Raw genomic sequence first — 23290 nt, 5'->3', positions numbered from 1 at the left:
CAGTCATGCACATCCCTAGTTACAGTATGCAGACAGACACAGGTTGTGTTCATTAATAGATGGGTAAATCGTGCAGTGCTACCGACCATGCTACGTCTCTTCTGCAGAATATCGTACAATGCACACAACCTGTTGGCTCTGACAGACGGCTCACTGTTCTGAACCTTCCGTCTACGTCTCTGTAGGTACAAGAGTTCTTCGGCAGTGGCAGCGCTCTCCAGTCCACTGTGGTTCAGCTTCTGTGGGAAAGATTCACCGGCAAGCGGGACACAACCGGCCTGCACAGGCGAGCTGCGGTCCTGCTGCTTGGCATGGCTGCACGGTAAGAGTCCTAACGCAAATGTGCATGTGTCACGAATGCTGCTGAGAGACTGTGAAACACAGAGCACTTGATAGCAATGATATTGAGTTTTATTTCTAACCCTGACCAAGACATTTGTTGTACGTTTAGCAGCCATAGAATGGTGCTCTCTCGCGTCCTTTGAAAGCCTACGCGAGTTGTGCAGTTGTAGGCAAGAGGCACTTTCCTACAACTGCGTTGGCCACAGAAGTGGGGCGTGGTTATAAGCACAACCAGTGTAGGATTTGGACTGTTGCTGTTCTCTCGGTTGGTTCTCACTTGGTAGACATTAAGCATTTACATGCATCTTATCTTCATAGTGTAGGATCACCCTCTGTACATGGAGGTCAAACTGCCACCCTAGAACCCCTTTCAACGGTTTTTTTAAACTAAGTAAAAGCTGACCATTTTGAGCCCTGTGATGAGAAAAAGGCGCGGGTACTCGGGATCAGAAGGTCGGATATTTCTCGACTAACGGGTGCTGCTGGTGGCTGTCATTGAAGTGTTCTTGCCTTATCCCCACCCACATTGAAATTGTCTTTTTACTGGAAAGATGCAGCATGTGGGTAGGATGGTGGTGTCTTATAATCTGTCGTGGAAGTTATGTTGAATTTTAATAGAATCTTGGGTTTTATAGTGACCTGACTATGATATTATCAGCAATCTTTATCATCTGCTGTGCTATGTGAGGACGCAACCCCCCACAATGCTCTAATAGAGGTGTCCAGCCTTCCCACTGGACCCCCCACCACAATGCTCTATAATATGTGTCCAGCCTTCCCACTGGACCCCCAATAGATAGATGTGTCCAGCCTTCCCACTGGACCCCCCAGGGCCCCCACAATGCTTTAATAGATGTGTGTCCAGTGGGGAGGGGGTGACCCCCTCCCCACTGGACCCCCAATAGATAGATGTGTGTCCAGTGGGGAGGGGGTGACCCCCTCCCCACTGGACCCCCAATAGACGTGTCCAGCCTTCCCACTGGACCCCCCAGGGCCCCCACAATGCTATAGATGTGTGTCCAGTGGAGAGGGGGTGACCCCCTCTCCACTGGACCCCCCAATAGATAGATGTGTGTCCAGTGGGGAGGGGGTGACCCCCTCCCCACTGCCCCCCAATAGATATGTGTCCAGCCTTCCCACTGGACCCCCCAGGGCCCCCACAATGCTATAGATGTGTGTCCAGTGGGGAGGGGGTGACCCCCTCCCCACTGCCCCCCAATAGATAGATGTGTCCAGCCTTCCCACTGGACCCCCCAGGGCCCCCACAATGCTATAGATGTGTGTCCAGTGGGGAGGGGGTGACCCCCTCTCCACTGGACCCCCAATAGATGTGTCCAGCCTTCCCACTGGACCCCCCAGGGCCCCCACAATGCTATAGATGTGTGTCCAGTGGAGAGGGGGTGACCCCCTCTCCACTGGACCCCCAATAGATAGATGTGTGTCCAGCGGGGAGGGGGTGACCCCCTCCCCGCTGGACCCCCAATAGATAGATGTTTGTCCAGCCTTCCCACTGGACCCCCCAATAGATAGATGTGTGTCCAGCCTTCCCACTGGACCCCCCAATAGATAGATGTGTGTCCTCACACAATGTTCTATAATTAGAATAGACTAGGTGTAATCGATATAGATTGACTGATCTCATGGCCAGTAAGCTATACATCCCAAGGTTCTACCAAACCAAAGATTTTAACATCACTTTAATGAAGGCAGGAAGACACCCCATTCAGTTGGTTATGGACACTTTAATAATCTGATGGCTGCCAGCTGCCTTATTCTGAGGGCAAAACGGCTTCTGTATTTTCAGCTCGAAGAGGGTAGCACGTCTAGCTTTACTCCTGTGAACCTTTTTATTGCTTGCCCCCTAGCCTCAGCTGTCTGAGTGAAAAAGATATGGTTGGTCAAAACCAGAACTCTTGACGCCAGCACTTTTAACTTTCTTTTAAAAATCCTCTCATAGACGGCCACCTCTGGAGGGAAAAGTGATGAGAGAGGTGGAGGGGGGGGGGAACTATCTGCAGTCTTCCCACATTGTGCTGCCTCTCTTCCAGCCAGGCAACATTTATAACCCGTTTATCTGTATGTGCTTCTGCTAAAACCGGGCCTCCCACACACATTATTCGGGCAGCAGGCTGGGGCTGGGAACTTAAGGCCAACAGAGGGCATGCAGTTGATACATGGAAATCTAGACTACAATTTTCCAGCCTTACCGTGGTTGTGTGGGCACTTGGTGTTGTAAAGATGTACACTTGTAAATGGTTATGGTTGTACTGTATACGTGTACAAATGCATGAGGCAAACAGAAAATTAGCCCTACTGTAACTCCATCTTCTACCCTTAAAACTGCTGTTTGATTCATTTTATTTTTTAGCACGTCTGAAGATTGAATAGATGTCAATTTTGTGTCAATACAGTACCTGAAGTGTCCATCCTGAAATGAACACAATCTCATTCACATCCTGCTACACTGGTAAACCTTTAAGACAAATGTAAATGCGCTGGGAGTCAACTGTACACTGAAGGCAAATTGCACATGCACTGGGAGTCAACTGCACACTGTGGTGTCTGATATTTCCAGCCAGTTAATTCTTTCTGAATCACACCATTTTACAATATTCTTGTATGGTTAATTATGTACAATTATCGAGTGCACCCTTTTCAAAGCAGTCATTTTCACTGGTAAATGAAACTGAAGGTAAAGAGGTTAATTGTGGTGTAGGAGGTTCTGTGCGCCAGCGTAAAGTTAAATGTGTAAGAGGATGTTAGATTAACACTTAAACCTAAACTGTCAGAACGGCCACCATCATTGCTGAATGACTTGATGTCTTGTCCATGTCCATTAACAGGGCAGAGAGGGAGGTTGTCCTCAGTAATCTGGACACTCTGTGTTCTGTGGCTCTGGGTGAGAAAGTGACTGAAGACTTCCTGTTGGCCAGAGATTCTGTCATCACCATCTGTAGCATTACAGATCATGTCAAGGTAAGAACATGACACATTAACACTGCTGCACACGGAAGAGATGAATCGCTACACGCAATTAATGACCATTTCTACATTCATTTTTGGGGAGAAATAATGACATGGAAGTTCATCGTTGATTATATTCAAATGTAGACTCTGTTGGGGCAACTCGTTGTGTGGTAATTTAGTAGAATTTGCCTTTTCCAGTGGTGGTTATGTAATTTTTAATTCATGCATCTCTCAATGCAGTGTAGATGTTTGACTTTGATTTCATTCTTCCAGCAATCTAAAGCTGCCCCGTTCAGATTGCCCCAGGACCACCAGCTCTTCACGTGCCTCACACAGGCCATTGCTGAAGGTAAAACGCACTACTAGGGAGGCCGGGGCAGGTGTGAACATTAAGCAGTAATATAAAGGAGTTTTCATGCAGCTCTTACAATCTTTTGAGATGCGGTTCTGTGGCCAAATGCATATAATTGTGGGGGTCCACTGATGTAGAATCAGCCTCGGGTCTTAATGGGCTAATGTTTTAGAACAAAGGGAGTCTACCAACGTGCCTCAAGCCTGGACCGGCTGGTCCGGTGCATCACAGGAACAAGGACACATGTTGCAAAGGAGAGGACACTGGAGCAGCACGGACATTTTAAGCCTTTTTATTCTGTGCTAGTATAGAAAACTACTAACGTTTCGACCTAATGCGGTCTTCATCAGAGTCATGGGCTAATGTTTTATTCCTTGCTGCAAACTAACTTCAACTTGGTAATTTTAAAATGCGTCCTCCAGGTGTGGTGATGGAGGACCCCTATTGGCAGAGCTTCATGGAACAGGCCGTCCGTCTCATCTACTTCCTGGCGGAGTCCCCCGACCAGCTCTGCTCCCACCTCCTCCATCGGTGCGCTCGCCTCTTATTGGATCAGATCGCAGAGACTGCCGGGGAAAACGACAAGGACGACAAGGATGGTGACCAATCGCAGTGTGGATCTCAGGACCTCGATGACTCCAGTGAAGGTGAAGTGCTTTTTTTTTTCCTTTTTTCTTGCACAATTCTAACTGAAGCTAGAGTGACTGAAAGGTCCATGGCACATGTGAATCCTGTTTGTATACTTTTTTTTAATCTCCTGTATCATTGTGCCTCTGTCCCCTGCAGTGAACTCAGTGTGCCTGGCTCAGCTGCTGTCCCTGAGTGGCTGTGTAGCGTTCTGGCAGGTGTCTCACCTAGAGCGCAGCGTCAGCATGGAGCTGAGGAGGTTGAGGGTTGAGAGGGAGGAGAGACTGGAAAAGGGACCCTCCAGGAAATCAAAGGTAACTTGGCACAAACAAAATGTAGCAGTCAAGTACTATTAAAGATGGAGGAATTGGGGGTATGAGGTGTTGGGAAGCTGGTACGGCATCATTCATAAAAGGGAATGATGCCAGGCAGCACCACTTGCGTTCTGTCCTTCAGGCAGACTTGGTATACGATGCGGATGTGTTTAGGCTCATCATCACTTCAGCGTGGTGAGTGATGGATGCACTGCAGCTGTGTACTATCTCTATGAAATATCGAGAGCATTCCAAGGATGAATAGCTGCAGTGTATGGGATGGGTCGATGGAGTAGTCTTAGTAATAGTTCTATGCGTGTTGTGCCAACAGCAGGAAGCCAATGACAGTGCTGTGGAGGAGGAGCTTGGCTTGGTTGGCGCCTCTGCCGAGGACGCAGAGGCAGAGCTCATCAGGAAGATATGTGAGACTGAACTATTGGCTGGTAAGGACACTGTTCTGCCTGATGACTGTTTAACACACACCAGCGAGCCATGCTCTTGGCTTTTTCTAGAAAATGTTGCTTGGTGTTGTAACACCATTTGTTCTCTCCTGTGGCATAAGACGCAAATGTTCTCACTGTATAGTCTCACTGTTTAAAGGAGAACCTACTGGCTGTGTGTTCCCATTTGTTATTAAAAACTAAGTGTTTTCACTTTTTTAGAGGGGAACCTGCTCTCTGAGTTCCTGCCCCTACTGGTGAGAGTGTGCAGCTCACCTGGACGTTACTCCCACCCACAGCTCACGACTGCTGCCTGCCTGGCGCTCTCTCAGTTCATGATGATCAGGTGAAATAATGCAAATAAAAACATTTAAATTATGGTTGGACAAAACCTGTATTAAGAAATGCTTTCAAATATGAAATTTGCATACATACAACATTTTTTCACTTTAGTTCTGTCCTAATAAATAAATTCAAACCTATGCACAAGTCTAACGATAAAACATGACATGCGTTGTACTGCAGTCACACATAAAACGGACTGCTAACTTGACAGATTGCCATAATATAATCTAACAATGTTTTCTTTAATGTCCTTCCTCGATCAGTCCGTCAGTGTGCGAGGATCACATCCGTCTGCTGTTCACCGTGCTGGAGCGATCCAGTCTTCCCGTCGTGAGGGCCAACGCCATCGTGGCACTGGGAGACCTGACTGTACGCTTCCCCAACATCCTGGAGCCCTGGACACAGAACCTCTATGCCAGGTAAGAGCGTTGCACCTGCGTTCAATGAGCATTTAAAATCGGGGAGTATGTCGGTCAATGCCAATACCGATGCAATGCATTACAAAAAAGAAAACGGGGAAAACAAAACGAGAGACAAAAAGGAAACTAAAGAAAAAAAAGGCTGCATGTGTCATTACAGGATGCATTCATTGAATTCCTCATATATTATCGATAGGCTGGAAGAAGAGATCCCACTTTTATAGAACTTATCCTCTTGCAGTCTTGAGTATGAATGTTTGTTTTTCCATGGCATAAAATTCCTCTGTAATGTCCATCCAATGTTCTTTCGTTCTGGTGGGTCCTGTTGTACGAGTTCTCCGGTATCCGGCCACACTGTCTCCAGCATGGCTGTTCTGTTTTCAATTGTCATGATTTAATTTGAGGTAAAAATCTCATTAGGTTCTTCCAACAGAATTCTCTCCACATTCTTGAGTTGGTAGACGTAATTTTTATTTTGCACATATTTTCCCATTCCTCTGTAGTTTCCCAATTGGTTTTAATGTACTCTGTGGAGTTAGTCCTAGCTGAAACCATGGCATTGTATACACTAGAGAGTAGAGACACTGCTCTTTTGGACTCATGTTTATATGCCTGTATTAAAAACCTGTATGAATTGTTTGAGGCCACCGGCTCAGAAACTTTCACCTCACCCATGAAGTACTTGAAGGTATCTAAAAAAGTCCATGTTATCTATACACGGGGAAAAGGGAAAAAAACCATACCGAGCCCATCGCCTGAAAGTTTGATCATACACACCAGGCTTAAGACCTGGATCGTAAGCACCTCAACGCCCTGATTGTCCTCTCCATTCTGAACTGTTTCACCACTTTGAACCAGATATTTAAAGTAAATATTGTGAATGGGTCCAAAATGTCATAGTAGGAAGTCTGAAAAGGGATTTTGATTGATTTTTAATTTCCAAAGCTTTCCATTTTGCCTCGCATTCATCATCACACCAACATATTAAAGGTCTTAAGTGTGACTCCTAATAATCCCTCGGATTAGGAAGAGATGGTCCCCCTCTTCCTTTAGGGAAATGATTTTGTATTTTTGTATGCTTCAGTTGATTACTACTGTTTTATACTGTACCATTTACATTATTTTACTGAGTTGTAGCTACACTACATTCCCCCCCCCTCCATAACTCAGAGTTATGTACAAATGGAACCAAATTAACCAACCCTTCTGTGAACCAAATGAACCTTTACGCCACAGAAGGGTTCATTTGGTTCACAGAAGGGTTCATTTAGTTCCCATTGTACACTCTGGCCCCTTTTCCACCGGTTGGTTCCCAATGGGAACCGGTTCAGTTCTTTTTGGTTTTTAGTCCATGAGCCAGAGCTCCAAAATTGGAACGTTAATTATGAATTGAGTGGCAAAACCATACCTCTATTGGATTGTTATCACCATGCCACTTCCACAATTGATTACTTGCACGAAGACAATGTATTTATTGTATTACACATTTTACATTTTTAAATATGCAAATGGATATTATGTAGACAAAATGGAAAATATGAAAAAGCTACTGTGGAAGGGTTATCATGTTTTAATTTACTTTTATTGAGCCTATAAACAATTAATAGGTTTTGTGTCCATGAGCTCTGGCTCATGGACTAAGAACCAAAGAACTGAACCGGCCAATGTGAACCTGTGGAAAGGGTCTCAGAGTTGCATACCTGTAAGGTTCTGTTTGGAACCCCCTCAAGGACCCCCTTTTGAGAGCCACGCATGTTATGGATTTTTTTTATTGGATCTAAAAGTATACACGAAATTTGCCTTTTCTGGAAAACAAATTTGTACTTAAAAATAATCGTATGGACCTATGGTGATTCGTGAGTGACACAGTTCATACAAATTACTTTGGGGAAAAGCCTGATAATTAATTTAGACAGCTGTCGGCCTGCTGTCTGTTTGCTCTTACTTTATTACTCTTGGACACCAGCTTTGTTGTAAACACGGCACACCCGCAAGTCGTGCCCCCTCCCACGGTCTGTGTTGTGATCAGCTCCACCTGTCTGACAAATAAACCACTCTTGTCTTCACTAATATCCACTCACTAATACAGGCATACTATAAGCAGCGAAGGTTTGGTGCGTCATGTTCCACAATGAAGCACCAAATGTGTGTGTATATATCGCACACATCGCTGTTGGGTCTGGTTAAATGGAGAGAGCGTGACTAGAACCATCGAGGGGGTGTTGGATACCTAAGTGATTAGATGATGTTAAACATTTTCATATCTTATACAACCATGACAGAATATAACATACATTATAGTACGTACGTACCTCCCTCGTTTCACTCATTCTCTCCCTTCCTTTTATCTCTCTCCATTATTTCTCCCTTCTCTTTAATGACAGCTGGTTGCATTTTGAAAATGGATGTGTTGGAGTGGTTAAATTATTAATACTAGTAGTGCAGTATGTTGTCAGGGTAGTTGACGTCTGACGGGCATCTATGATTCACCAACTCAGGAGAGTTCAGGGATCGCCATGTGTGTGGTGGCAATGGTTACACGCACACGCATACACCACCATCGTCACGTTAAGAATTGGACACAACTGCCTAATTACTACTGTGTTCCACATTGTTCCTGAAAATAATGTGTAGTCTGGCGTAATTATACGTGGATGGGTGGGCAGAATAATTGAGGGTGAAGGTTGGGGGGGGCCCTCCCCTCACACTGGGAAGGGAATTTCAAATAAGAGGAAAAAAACGCATAATGACTGTCTGTCTGCTTCGCCTCCCGCTTTACATGAACACCACACAGAACTACTGCTTTATGGTGTGTGTGTGTGTGTGTGTGTGTGTGTGCTTCTTAATTATAATTGCAGCTTATATTCTGTAGCTGAGGCTTTTCAAGATGTATGAAACGTTTTGTGCTTTCTCAGTATTAGTCACCTGGCGGCGTCCTCTGCATTTCTCTACGCGATAAGCATTTCACGGTACTCTCTAATTGTCTCCCACGCTCACACCTCCGTCAGGCCACACTTCTCCAACCGCCTGCCCTGGAGTCTCCTGATAAGGGCATTAAAACTAATTGCCCTCTTTATGGCTATGAGTCTTTCTCTAACGTAGCCATAGATTCGGCTGTAGCCAGGCATTGGCGGACGTCAACATTAACGGGCCATGGTCTTGTGTGTTTGATCCTCTGCCAGGAGCCCTGCTCAGACGGTTAATGAGCTTCTTTTGTACTGTATGCCACGCTTGTTTTTAAAACTTATTTCAGAATGCCAGACTACTGGTACATCCCATTTATTTACCATTGTATTCTTAAATGAGCCAACGATGGCCATTTTGTTGCAGTACTCTTCATAACGGGAATTGCTAATTGTTCTGGTAACAGGAAATGTCTTGTGCAGTACAGTACTGTCAATATATTTTTAGCTTCCCCAATTAAACTTAGTTTATTGATGAGCATCTTATTTCGACTGTGTAGGGTAGCTATGTATGAGTTTCGTCAACATCGCAGCATTGTGCATAATTATATTTTACCACAACAAAATTGAACTAATTCATGGTTATTGTCTGTGTCAATACTTTGCCATGATACCTAAATGCCAATCTATTAAGTGATGTGATCTTGTCTCCAATCCAGGCCACTCTGACCTCTGACACAACTGATGTCTGGGACAATAATATGCAGAAGCTGTGTGTCTCTGTTGGTTTATGAGTTATGCTGATTCTGCATGTTATGTTACAGAGCAAAGTGAAAAAAGCAGCTCGGATGCAATTTCCTCATATTGAACACCGACACGTTTCGGCAACAGCCTTCTCATATTGAGAACACTGACGTCTTTCGGCAATGGACTTCTTCAGAGCAGATTAAAGTCTAACATAACATGCAGAAGCTGCATGTCTCTGTACCATACATTAACATGCAGGAGCTGCGTGTCTATACAACATGCAGAAACCTAAAAGCAATATGATTAAAGTCCACTTTGAATTGCCCTGCCAATAAAAACCTTTTCTCCTCCTTCGCTCCAGGCTGAGTGACGACGTTCCGTCAGTGAGACAGACTGCTGTGACGGTGCTGACCCAGCTCGTGCTTAAAGACGTGCTGAAGGTCAAGGGGCAGGTCAGCGAGGTGGCCGTGCTGCTCATTGACCCCCATCCTCACATCGCCAGTCTGGCCCTCAATTTCTTCAACGAATTGGCCTCTAAGGTACATGGTATACAGTACACGCTGACCAAAATCCATTTTATTTTAAGGTTTCATGCCTTTGCTTTTCTTTTCTCTATTGCTCTGTAAAGCACTTTGAGCTGCATTTCATGTCGTGAAAGGTGCTATACAAATAAAGTATTATTATGCAGAGCAGAAAAGGGATTCTTTCAGAACAAATGAGCTTTATTACTTTTTGGGTATTTCAATCAATGCATGTTTGATTAATCACAGGATCTAAAGTTTTTATATATATATTCTGTTAAGCACTTCGTGACTTGCTCTTAAAAGGTGATAAAGCTTTATTATTAAAGACAAGAGGCACGATATAATACGCTGTCATTGCTCAGTATCTAAAGTACCTGTCTCCTTAACGGCCTTCAACCCTTCCTCAGGATAACGCCATCTACAACCTGCTGCCAGACATCATCAGCCGGCTGTCTGATCCAGAGAGAGGCATGAGCACAGAAGACTTCAATACCATCATGAAGTGAGTGTGTGTGTGTGTGGCTCTCTTCCGTTTAAGGAGTTCTCACTGAGATTGACTTGTCAGACTTGAGAGTAATGACAAATGAAACCTTGTTGATATGAGGGCGCCAAAATTGATTCAATGTACCAAATTGTTTGCTTTTCAGGCAGCTGTTTTCATACATCACCAAAGAGCGGCAGACAGAGTCTCTGGTTGAGAAACTGTGTCAGCGCTTCAGGACTGCAAAGTGAGCAAATCTTTCTTGCCCTTGTTTTTTTTTTTTTGTCTTTCCCTTCATGGTCACTATACAGCAACATCGTTTAACTCTGACTGTGTAGAAATGTAAATCTTTGGTTACATTTGTGCACTTAAATTAGTTGATTGTATCCACAAACCAGCAGCTCTTGGTCAAATTCAATCTATTGCAATTCTCCATTATGGTAATATTGGTCATTTGCCTTGTAGTTTCATACAATGCCACTTGGCGTACAGGGCTATCTACTTGCCGGTTGTGATCATGGCCGAATTCCTGACCCAGTCAAAGACAAGATAACTCTATCCATGTCCCCTCTTCTCCCCATGGCTGATCTTACACCTTAATCGGATGCCAGATTTCAGTAAACAAAGTCATGTATAAAATCCACTTGCCAGTGTCAGACATCGAATGCCCACACATGATCCACAAGTATCACGCTAACCTTTCAAAGTCATACTCTCCACCCCCCCCCCCTCCGCTTTCATGACAATCATTCCGCCTTCCATATTGGCCTTGTAATTCAGTTCCCACTGCTTGGGGTCTTCCGCTCGGCTGTGCGTCACCAATCCGTCCCTGGACCACAAAGAGAGTACGTCTCCGAATTACACAATAGCTGCTTCAATGACATGTTCCAAGGCGGGAGAGAGAAATGGGTGAAAGCCCGGGGCTCCCTGTCCTGGTTTTTCAATTACTGTACACAATTTTTTTTTGTACGTTTCTAATCTGGTTTCCCTTCCGCCCCAAGTTTTTATGAATGGATTGATCAGACTCGGTTACCTTGGACATGCATGTAATTCATTCAGTTTCTTTCCCTTTGAGTCAAATCATTGACTCCAGTTGGTTTCTCTCCAGTCTCAAGACTACTTGCGTGCCATGTACACTAATGCAATGGTTCCCAGACGTTTTGACAATTTGGCATTTAAATTGTCCTTATAATGTGCAGATCCTGTATATTGGTGTCATTCATGTAGAGTGAGAACATCTGAGTACCCCCTCACTAGTTTGGGTACCACGACAGTGGCCCTGTGGTTGGTGTCCGACGTTAAACGGGGAGGTCGGCATTCGATCCCCGGCCGCACCATAACAGACTGTAAAAATGGGACCCAATGCCTCTCTGCTTGGTACTCTGCATCAATGGGTTGGATTGGGGGGTCTAATCAAATGATTCCCGAGCACGGCTGCGGCTCACCGCTCCAAGAGATGGGTCAAATGCGGAGAACAAATTTATGTGGTAACGTGTGTGACAAATCGTTTGACTTTGACTAATGCATTACATTCATATGCACCCACCCGTGTGCCCATATTGACGTGCACATGTGTCCTCTCTTTAGGACTGAGCGCCAGTGGTGTGATGTGGCCGTGGCCCTGTCTCTGCTGTCCATGTGTGAGCGCGGCCTGAAGAGACTGCAGGAGTGCTGGGAGTGTTACAGCGACAAGCTAACAGAGCCTGGCGTCTACCAGCCTCTGCTCTCCATCACCGCTAAGCTCCGCCGTGGAGCCAAACCCCTGTTTAAGGTACCACCACACACCAACTCTTCAACTGTACCAGTAGAATTAAAAGAAAAGTCTGCTTTTCTTTCAGATTTGTATCGAAGGCATGGCCTTCAAGGGGGTCCCATGGGACTCTCATGAAACAGACATGGATGTGTATTGCGTACAATACAAGTATACAGATGCATTCAACATGCAAAGATCATCTGACAGTGACAGGTGGCTTGCTCACCCTCTTGCACCACACCATCGGCTATTAAACGATGTATTATTACACTGGCAAGTGTCATCCCAAATCTGATCTTTTTCCAGATTGGAATCTGATTGGTTTAAGCTTGACATTCAGAGCTGGGCACTGGACAATGTGATAATGTCTGTTTGTGTCCTATTGGAGTTGGGGGTCAGAGCGGTGGAGGTTCAGCCCGCCAAGAGAAATTGTGTAGGCGTAAATAATTGCAATTACTCCTACAAAAGGCAATCCACCATGCGCCTGCAGAAGACTGTAATTTTCCACCCCTAAATTATTGTTGCTGCTGCAAATGAATGCCACATTTTCAAATACTATTGCTCTCACTCATGAATTAAAGTTCAGTCGCCACGATTGATTTCAGTTGTTTAGATTCTAATAGAAATCGGCATGTTGTGCATTGAAAATCCTAGGGTGGTTATTTGAAGTGATCAAACTAGCAATAGTATACATGTTCAATCTCCTAGGAAACTCAACTGATCTCTATTTCATAAAAGCAAAGGTTAAAGCTTCAATCTGCAATTTCTGCTTGTCTGTATCGCTACCAAAACATCTGTTCTTAACTTTACATATTGTGCCAATTGTTCATGAAACGCAGCACTAGTGTGTGTGGGGGGGGGGGGGGGGGGGGCTCCTTTTACTTGTGATTTTATTTTTCTTTAATCCCTACGTACTACAGTGTATTAAAATGTCTGAGAGAAAGTGGTTAAGTGTGTGTGGGTTTTATACATACCAAACCAATAAAGTATTAAAGAGCTTGAGGCTACTGTACATTGTGTTCCAATTTAGTCACATTTTCTGAAGGGTAACTGTTTTGACAAATGTTTGGCTGCATAGTATCGTGTATGTGTATGATGCTGACTATGAGCTTGTCTTCACCACTAGGCCCAGGTGGATGAGTTTGAGAAGCGGCTGACGGCGGTCCACACGCGGGGGCTGGAGAACGTAGAGAGCCCTGAGGACAACGAGGAGGGGGCTTCCGGTTCCGGTTCCGGACAGAAGTCCATCTGTACTACACCACTAGCCGCCAGAGGTCGGGGCAGGCCCAAGAAAGGTCGGTGTCCCTTTTGTATTGAATCCTATGATCCGCCAACTTTAACTGGTGTTTGTCTGTAAGGAACATGTTTCATTGATTATTAATTTTATCCATGCATGCATACATGTACTGGTACCTACCCACTACAGTTCATTAGTTCAGTTCAGTTCAAATTCATAGCCAGGGGATTTGAGGTACTTAAAGGATATCGTGCCATGAAACTTTGATCTGACAGTCTAATTTACCCACGGTCACACAGGTCCACCAAGGTCTTCAGTCTCCCAACGTGGCGATGACGTCTTTGTCACTCCAAGACGGACCCGCAAGTCCAAGAAGCAAGCCATCACTTTCAGCAGTGACGAAGAGGAGGAGGAGGAGGAAGAGGATGAAGGTGAGTGCACAACAATTTGTTTTTGGGGCTTTTATGTCTTTATAGGACTAGTAGATTGACAGGAAATGAGGAGTGACCTGCACCAAAGGTCGTCGGGATCTGCATTTGCAACCTAGGTGCCCCGTCCGCTAGTGGCCCGTTGGGCGATACATGCTGGTGTTTTGTATACTGAACCAATCTAAATATTTACCATATTTTCTTGTTTGCCATCAGATGCCGTAATGACGGAGAGCGAGACCCCCAAAGTGACCACTCCGATAGCTCGCACATCACGACGAGCTCGTCTCAGAAACTGAGCTGCTGGCTTTTGTCATTCTTTCTGTCTTATTTTTCACCCGTTTGTCTCCGTTTCTGTCAATGTAGTATCTGACGTATTGTACTTCCTTTTCCTAGCATTTAATATTTTAAAAACATTTTGTCACTATTGTAATGAGCTGAATAAAACATATTTTGAGCTGAGAGTGTGAAAATCCTTGAAGCTACATTTCTTATAGGGGGGGTTGGTCAGTTCAGCTTCAGCTAGATTTACACCTTCATTAGCAGGAGAACTGAAAGTCCACTAGTATGTGTTTGGACAGCTGTGGTGTGCACCTTCTGGCCAGCAACAGCTTGCCCCGACACTGTTACTGCCTCAATTCACTCTTCCCATCTTCCTTGCCTCTCTTCCTGCCCCCCTCTTTCTCTGCCTGTTCTGTCACATTGAATGTCAGTGTTTAACCAATCTCATGTAAAATGCATTCACTTTCCTGTTCCCTGCTGCTGAACATGGCAGCATGTTATTTCTTGTCAACCCTGACATGTTCACTCTCCCGTTGCTCTCCTCCACCCTCCTCTTGTAATCGGTCTCTTTCGAGTCTTCCTCAGTTATTCATCCGCCTACTTTTCTCCAAAAAGGCTCCACTCTTTGCTGACATCACATGTATTTATGCTCACCCTCCTTGCGCGTACCCTAGTTGCTAATCTTCTCTGCTCTCGCCCACACGCTCCTCTCCCAAAAGACGAGAGGGGCGCACTCTGCATTTGATTATGTAAAGGCCCTTGCTGACTATCTACTCAATTGTACCACTTATCACCAATCCGATGTAATCCTAGGATAATAATCGTGCACTGAGTCATGTTGGCCATGTATATTTAATGCTGTTTTGTTCCGTTTGGATTAATTATAATTAACCTTTAACGACCTCAATATCCACCGTTAACTGGTCTTGTGTCTTTTTTCCCTGTGCCTCCATGGCCATCGTTGACTCAAAACAAAAACCCTTAATGTGTGTGGAGTTCGGGATATATATATATATATATATATATATATATATATATAGTTTTGGAAATTATTTAATTACACAAACTCGTTAATGGGAAACAAATTCGTTTCCCATTAACTAAACCTATTCCTTCAAAATAGACTCCTCGACTAAACTTATTTTGGGGTATGAGCCCCTCCTATACACGGGTATAATGTTTGTCTTTAGTTCAATGTTTGTTCATTGACAATGAAATATTTCTTGTGTCATTTACATATTATTGTTAATGGCGTTTAATGTTTTTGCGCAATTTATTTTAAATCACCTAATCAACATGAGAGACTTTAATATATTAGCGCCCCTCCCTCCACACGGTTGTGAGCTTTACCTCTTGTTTCTGACATTGCACTAAATCTATTTATTGTCTTGTCTCAGTGATGTAGAGAGACTTTAATCTGTGCCTTGATGTGTGACGCACATTTTTGGGGATTACATAGTTGTCTATTTCTGAATATGTTTGGGTCATGTGTGTGTGTTGGTCTGTTTGTGTAACCCTGCTAGAGCTGTGGCACTTTGGCTTCAGGGGGTCCAGGGAGCAGATGGCTCTGACAGACTGTAACTTACCCAGCAGAGAAGAGCGGTCAACACGCCCTGGGAAGGACCAGAGACAAATGAGATGGAGAGGCTAATGTGAATAAGACAAGTTGGTGTGTTTAAAGCAGTGACGGGAAATCCAGACACAGCTGTGAACATTTGTATGGGAAGTAAAACTGGCTAGTATATCATATTAGCTGGGTAATGTATCAACTCAACATGACATATCTACTGTATTGTGATATTTTATGTATATTAAAGTAGTGTAAAAAGCAATTCCCATCACACTACTTTAACTTTAAACTGTTAAGGTCTCATTTTAGGTAAAGATGCAATATTGAGGCACAGTGAATTGCTTAACATGAACAAAAGTGATGTTTTTTTATGCACTGCAAAGACTGACGTTTTGTTCAGTCATTGAAACCAACTCGGTATACAATATCTGGGAATAAATATAAAGTGCATTGTCGATTATTCCACATGTCTGGAGCATAAACACTAAATGCAGTCTTTCAAAGTTCGGAGTTGACCCGAAGAACATGTAATGAAATTGTCCTGAGAGAGAGAGATAGGCTATTACACGGAGGTTTAATAGTGAAGTAATATAAATTGGTAATTTGTTTAGGAGCACTTTGTAAGGAACATGTAACGTACCAGTGTTCTTGTGTCTTGTCTCAGGGCGATGGGGCCATAGAGGGTACAATGAGGATGTACTAGTAAACAGTATGTCACCACAATTGGAACCGTTCTAAAATTATACATAATTGAAATTGGTTATTTGTGCAGGTGAGTCATAGTGGGTTTCTTTTTTTGGGGAGGGCACAGGTCTTTCAACAGCTAATGCCTTCATAACATTGCACTCGCGTAGAAACCAATGTATCTAGCTGACGGGGAATATAAACTGATCTGTTTTGTACATACAAGGTTATTACCCGACAGCAACCATAATGTGATGACTACCTAAATGAATTTAGAGCGGTGCAGCACATGACTGGGACCCTTAATTTCCAGCTAGCAGTCATTTGCCCTTTGAATTTAGTAGGCTAAGAAGTGCTCTTCAGTGGCATGGACCATGAATCATGATCAAACTACATTTCATTTTAACAGTGGTGGGAGATGAAGTACTCTGATTTGTTGCCAAGTAAAATGAGCAATACCACGATGTAGAAATACTGTTCAAGTAAAAGTTCTGTAAGAAGTTTAAAAAGCATTGTACAAACTCACAATGCTTTGCAATGTGAGCTTGTAGATCAGCTATTGTCAAATAACCTATAAAGTAGGGCTTAATTGGATAAAATATGTTTACTAATCAAAATCTACAGAGTAACTTGTAACTAGTTTTCAAATAATTATAGTGGGGTAAAGAGTACAATATTTGCCTCTGAGAAGTAGTGGAATAGAAGTGTATATAGTGTATAAGTATTGAAAAACTGACAGGCTACTCACGTAAAGTATAAGTACCTTCAAATTATGAGTAAAGTACTTAAGGTTACTTTCCACCACTGGGTATGCACTGTACTTGAGCAGACCTTGCTCAAGTACAGTTTATTTTATTTTTTTGAGATGTCAGTGGGGCCACTAGGCCTCCTTGCCAGCTCCCTGGATGCAGGGAAATGCACAGGCTCTCCAGCATTCCTGTATAGTCACCCTGGGAAATAACAGTCACTCCAACGCCATGACGGCATTCCCATGACAAGAGGTGGCAGTGGGTGGGGCTGATCTCTGGCACTGCATGGAAAAGCCCCCACCCCCCACAACACCCACTCCCTGGCCCGATGCCCCAACATTCAACCTCTGCCAAGTGAACAAAGCGAGCAAATTCATCCTTTGCTTTTCCATCAGTGTGACAGACAGACGGACAGATCAGGAGGAGGAGAGAGGGAGGGGCCTGGTGAGAGAAACATCGTGATGCTGCTCTCAGCAGGTGCAAACAAGTGAGAGGTAACTGAGGGAGGAAGAGGGACTGTGATGGAGAGGAGCCTGTAAGAGCAACACACTCACACACAGAGAGACTTGTCTGGAAAGACGTATCGCACAGGGGAAGGTGAGTGTCTTATATCCCTTTTCAAAGAATTATGCACTATTATGATGAGCCAAATTGTTTTGTACGGTCAGACTCAGGTGTAGTATGGTATTTTATAACAAAATATAAAATAATATGGCCTATAACAAGCAGTATTTCAGCAGTACAATCTTTAATACACAGACTTGTTTGTCACTTACATTGCATGCTTTAGTCGTGATAAAGAGGTAAATCCGATCGTTTTAATAACTTTTGAATCAATATCCCTTTCATTCATAACTAACCATGCAGCAGTTTCATAGAAAGTCCATTGCCAAGTTTATTGTGGCATTTTCCAGACATCAGTATCAATGCCTTGATGCTGCCACTGATAATGGTGCAGGGACCGATCTGCCATGTGAAATTTTGATTCTGCAAAAACTCGGATTTATGCTGAGCTTTTTCCATCCAGGACATTACATGTCCTTGATGTCCGTGGCAACATTCCAACACAGTGTCTTCACACAAGAATAGATATATCAAATATAACTTCCAGAATTAAAGAACATTGTGCCGGATGTATACCAATTAATCTGTATCAGTGTCACAAGTGCCGTGTCCCTTTCACACTCATAACTATTGTGTCTGGTGTGTGTGGGTGGTGCCAGTGTTGTGTGAAGTCGTGCCCAGGCTTTGTGACCCCCGCCAGTGATCCGTGGCTGTCCTAGATCTGCGCTGCCATGCTGTGCCCTGTGCTGCTTTGTGCCATTCTACTCCTGCTGGCACCACTGGAGAGAACAGAGGCGCGCGCTCTGCACCCTTCCCCTGATGCTGTGCAGGTATATACGCACGACTATAGCCATGTTATGTGATCAACAAGCAGCAAATCTTTGGCATAACGCATCCCATCACCGTATATGAACCCTAGAATAGAGAAGCTAATCTGGGGCAAATATTCAGCCAAAATAGCAGATCTACAGGCCTAAATGTGGTGTGTTGTGAGTTTATAGATTATTAAAAGACTATGGGCTATATCTTGCCACCCCTTATCCCTGAACTTTTCTTTTTTTTTCTTTGCTGTTTTCAATATATTTTTTAAATAGTTCAAATAGCCGATCTGCAAGCTGTCGATGTAGATGTAGATCAGCTATTTGAACTATTTTAAAAGGTTTTTCAAAATGACAAATTTAGGGATTAGGGATAAGGGGTAAGGCGTGGCACTAGATAGGGCCCTTAGAATAAGAAATGGTCAAATTGAAGAATGCACAGGTGGATCAAACAGTCTGTGTGCATGATACTGTTATTACAGGGCTGCCCAAAAGTTAGATTGCGATCTACCAGTAGATCACAAAGGCTGTGCAAGTAGACCACAAGACATGCCCCTAAAGAATATTACATTTTTGGCATCTGCCACTTGAATTAAGGTGACTTGATTGATTGACATCAAAAAGGGCCTGATCAGCACAACCCAACCCACAATGAAATATATTTTTTTCAAGAGTTGCTGTTCACAAACGTCAGTAGCATTACAAATTAAATACAAAAAACCCCTACCTATTCCATTTCTCCCCCTCTATTTCCCATTCCAAGTGCATTTCTCTTATATGTAACGCCAGCACCGCTATTCCATATTTAAACTATTTTCAGCAATGTTATAATATTTCTTCCGGTCAGTAGATCTTGTTGAGCTGGTCATTTTGAAAGTAGCTCTCGAGTCAAAATAATGCGGGCACCCTACCACCACCTCCTCCTCCACCCCGTCCCCAAACCCCCTCACTGTGCCATCTAATAAAGTAGAAATGTCTTCAGATTGTCTGAAAGTCCTGCCCCCACTGCCCTCTAATCAGGTAGAAATGTCTTCAAATGGTTTGAGCGAGGAATCAAAAAGGGCAGAATGGAGGAAGGATGCGGGAGAGACCGAGGATAAGAGAGGAGTAGTAATGAAATGTATCGTTGATTGAATCAGCATGCTCCCAATGAGATTGTTCTGTATGTATAGCTGTATGTTTCTGCACAGTGTGTTTGTTGCCGTTATGTTTGACTGTGTGTGTGTGTGTGTGTGTGTGTGTGTGTGTGTGTGTGTGTGTCTGTGTGGTTGTGTTTCTGTACAGTATGTACTGTATATGTGTGTTTGTGTGTATGGTTTTCCGCTGCGTAGTTCTTCAGACTCCACCTCAGCCCGTAGCACTTTCCCTTGCCTCGACGACCTTGCAGGCGTATATGCAAAGGATAAACGTATGTCATTTAGATAGCATATACAGATATTCTACTGTTAGACGGATGTTCGGTTCTCACTTACTTATGATCCTTGATGACTATTTCTATGTATTCGTATTATTACCATGCGTTGTTGTTCTTGCTTACTGTAAATTGCTCTAGATTAAGAGTGTCTGCTATTAAAATGCCTAAATTGTAAATTGTAGTTCATGGGGCAGTTCCTGGAGCGCTACAATGACCTTCTGACCCTTGATGACCTGGAGAACATGTTGAGCAGCAGCAGCAACCAATCGGAGGAACCCCCGTCCATGTTCTCCACAGGGGGCGTCAAGGTAGCGGAGTACCCCAAATGGGCCGACGTGCCATTGCAGTCCGAGACCCCGTGGCTCCGCCTGCTCAAGGGGGCCCTGGCCAATCAGAAGCGGGCGGAACCGGCGGAGAGGTCACGGAGGGGTGGGTGGAACCGAGGATGCTTCGGGCTGAAACTGGACCGGATCGGCTCCATGAGTGGACTGGGCTGTTAAGTGGACAGAAAAGCAAGATAAATAGAAGACTGCAGTGCCATTCTCCATAAGATCTATGACAAGGAAACAGATTCACGCATAAACATAAACATACGTACAAGCACTATGAAGCACTTCTAAGAGCCTGTAGCATACCCCCCCCCCCCCACACACACACACACACACACACACACACACACACACACACACACACACCAACTAAGTATCAACACAGAATCTTAAGAGCGTGGGAGCTATGTTTACAACAAATTGTTATCACACTTGACCATCCATTCGAGTTTTCATGGTACATTTGCACTTTAAGTATTTCAGACTTTGTCTAGAACAGTGTTTAGGTGAATAAATGTTAACTGTGTGTAGGCCAGGGGTAGATTGTCTGTAACTGAATGTGTAATGTATTTTGAGTATTTGAATATGACATCTGTAGTTTTTGTTTCTCTTCACTGTTGTTTTATACTTTATATGTAGATATACATATTCATAATTTGCATGAATAAATGCATTTGGCATTTGTGTTTAGTCTGGTTTGTCTCATGTAGAAATATAGGGGCCCGTACATGCATAGAAATATTAGTGGTGAATTTGATTCCATTGCCATCCCACTCTGTTTTCTGCCTAGCTAGACGGTATTGTTCATTACAATAGAAATGTCTTAATAATAGGAACTCAATTTGTTACTGCTGAGCCTTTTCACCCATGTTACTATTGAGCTGTTATTAAATCTTCTGACTGCTCGAGGGGTTTAAAGAATGTCTGATTATTTGACAAATAATTAATAATAATCAAACCAAACCCCTACCAATCCTTTCAAAACGGCTTTCTCTAGGGCTGATTATGGACAAATGAGATATCTGGGAGTAAATGTTTTATATTTTTCAGCCCTGAGCTTATGGATTCAAACATGTTATACCGGTAGTAAGGTGTTCTGTTCTGTTCGTTGTACCGGGACAAACTCAGTCAGTTTGAGCAACAGTCAGTTTGAGCTACACAGGGACTGCATCAATGACCAGAATGAGCATTAGAGCATTACTGGTGAATAGGAAATAAATAAAGGATGATTTTAATTAAGAGATAGTTGAGATGGAGCATTGTCCTTGGAAGAAATTGGAAGAAATATTGGGGTACAGTTGTTTTATTATTGTTACATTTTTCTGTAGGTCTACTCTTATTCACATTTACCCCAAACCCAAGTCTGTGCAAGGCCTGACATCTAAAGGTGAAAAGTGGGGTAGCCTATGCCACTGTCCATCTGCTACAGGCTGGTACCAAATCCAGCCACTACAGTACCCCGTTTTTCACGATTAAATGTCAAGGGAGCTATTCGTGTGAGAATTGTTGTGCTCTGAACCTTGCACACTAGATGTCAGTCTAAGCCTGTTTGGCTGAGTCCTCCTATAATGAGACAAGTTCCTAGACTTTACTGGACTTTTAAAGATACATGTAACAAGGAGCAATCTAGTTGTAAACCTGGCTACCACCTAGATGCAAAAGTGATCGTCACAAATCAATACGGAATCATATGTTATTGTTCGTGAATTTGGGTGTGCTTTCAGAGATAAGACTCACCTTCAGATTGAGCACATTTTGCTGCAATAGTTGCAGGACTTTTACAGGCATATATGCAAATTCACACCAGTATTTCACAATTGCCCTTACACTGAACTACAGGAAACAAAAACACTAATCTTTTCTAATCAATGATAAATATTTGATTCTGCCCTATCTCCTTTTCCATATGGAGTAAGTAAAAGGCAGAGCAGTTTCAGCATAGTTCAGCTTAGTTCATATGTCCTAGGAACACAGAATGTAATGTAATTTCATGAGGTAAAGCCAGGCCATGTACATTATACACTCATACAAGTGTACTGTGTACTGGTCACCAGACATTCAGCCTGCCCGAGTCTAATCTTAGCCTGACCTTTTCGTCCCCTCTGTGACCTTAAGCTGCAGGGCACAAGGCCAAGACTGGTATGTTTAGCCATGTTCAGGGTGATGGTGGGTATCCACAGAGCAAACCCCCTCTGATAAATATTTGTGCAGAGAGCATGCTTAGCAGAATGCATCTGTTGCATGTTATGCTTTGTTGAAACAGTACCCTGTCGCTGTATGTAGTCTGCATTAAGACAGTAACAGTAGACAGTAACCAAGCACTAAGTACAAAATACTTTTACTCATACATCTCAGTGACTAATAGCCTAGTACTTTTAATCATTTGAAAGCTTGAGTAACACGTTACTTTGCAGATTTTGTTTATTATTACTAAAACCACTTCAGCCCTATACTTAAGCTATTTGTCACAACTTGTCGCATCATGATTTTTGTGATCATTAGAATGTCTAGATCATGTTCTATTTATTATCGTGAAAGATATCCCCCAAATGTAAATTATTAATTTATTATTATTATTTTAATAATTATTATAAATGTGCATAGAATTAGCATCAATTATTTTTTTATTTTTTTACATACAGTAATTTCCTTTGGTAAGTCCTAGTAGTACAAAGTAGTAATAAGGTTGAAATCTCTTTTTTGCAAGTAGAAATATATCCGGGTGTTGCAGGTTTAAAGAATGTGAGTACTCCTTCCATCACTTCAGATGGCAACAGTTGTTTGACTGCAGCCCAGTGCATAATGGGATGTGAATCTGTATTGAGCTGTTGGTATAATGTTTCAATAATCGAGAGGTGGGACCTGCAGCTTGTGAGGCTGGCTATCCCACGGATGTAACTAGGGAGATACTTGCAATATGCTTCATCATAGCACTGTGGTTTAAACTTAGACCATTATCTCATTAACTAAAACCCAGCATACTCTGTAGCAATGCAGGAAT

At 43.3% G+C, this 23290-nt stretch overlaps 2 protein-coding genes across 3 annotated transcripts in view; both read left to right on the top strand.

The window, feature by feature from the left end:
- ncapd2 (non-SMC condensin I complex, subunit D2) overlaps nucleotides 1-14341 on the top strand; it is a 31047-nt gene extending 16706 nt beyond the window's left edge. The window contains exons 18-32 of one of the 2 annotated variants that reach the window (XM_080768556.1): nucleotides 186-322; nucleotides 3186-3318; nucleotides 3583-3658; nucleotides 4084-4308; nucleotides 4448-4602; nucleotides 4937-5045; nucleotides 5265-5388; nucleotides 5651-5806; nucleotides 9818-9995; nucleotides 10388-10482; nucleotides 10628-10708; nucleotides 12049-12232; nucleotides 13341-13509; nucleotides 13751-13882; nucleotides 14096-14341. In XM_080768556.1, coding sequence (XP_080624682.1) covers nucleotides 186-322; nucleotides 3186-3318; nucleotides 3583-3658; nucleotides 4084-4308; nucleotides 4448-4602; nucleotides 4937-5045; nucleotides 5265-5388; nucleotides 5651-5806; nucleotides 9818-9995; nucleotides 10388-10482; nucleotides 10628-10708; nucleotides 12049-12232; nucleotides 13341-13509; nucleotides 13751-13882; nucleotides 14096-14178 — 2037 coding nt within the window. In that variant the 3' untranslated portion in view covers nucleotides 14179-14341. Of the gene's footprint in view, nucleotides 1-185; nucleotides 323-3185; nucleotides 3319-3582; nucleotides 3659-4083; nucleotides 4309-4447; nucleotides 4603-4933; nucleotides 5046-5264; nucleotides 5389-5650; nucleotides 5807-9817; nucleotides 9996-10387; nucleotides 10483-10627; nucleotides 10709-12048; nucleotides 12233-13340; nucleotides 13510-13750; nucleotides 13883-14095 lie in introns of both variants that reach the window. The other variant, XM_080768555.1, reaches the window with a different exon arrangement.
- Nucleotides 14342-17634: 3293 nt separating this feature from the next.
- Nucleotides 17635-21026, top strand: nppcl (natriuretic peptide C-like). The gene is made up of 3 exons (XM_080767604.1): nucleotides 17635-17761; nucleotides 18388-18558; nucleotides 20143-21026. The coding sequence occupies exons 2-3, from the start codon at nucleotides 18460-18462 to the stop codon at nucleotides 20458-20460; spliced, it is 417 nt and encodes a 138-aa protein (XP_080623730.1). The 5' UTR covers nucleotides 17635-17761; nucleotides 18388-18459; the 3' UTR covers nucleotides 20461-21026.
- Nucleotides 21027-23290: the final 2264 nt, after the last annotated feature.

This window comes from Protomyctophum bolini (genome assembly GCF_963924005.1).
Source record: "Protomyctophum bolini genome assembly, chromosome: 7".
NCBI classification, from domain to species: domain Eukaryota; kingdom Metazoa; phylum Chordata; class Actinopteri; order Myctophiformes; family Myctophidae; genus Protomyctophum; species Protomyctophum bolini.
This window is presented reverse-complemented; position numbering and strand designations above follow the sequence as displayed.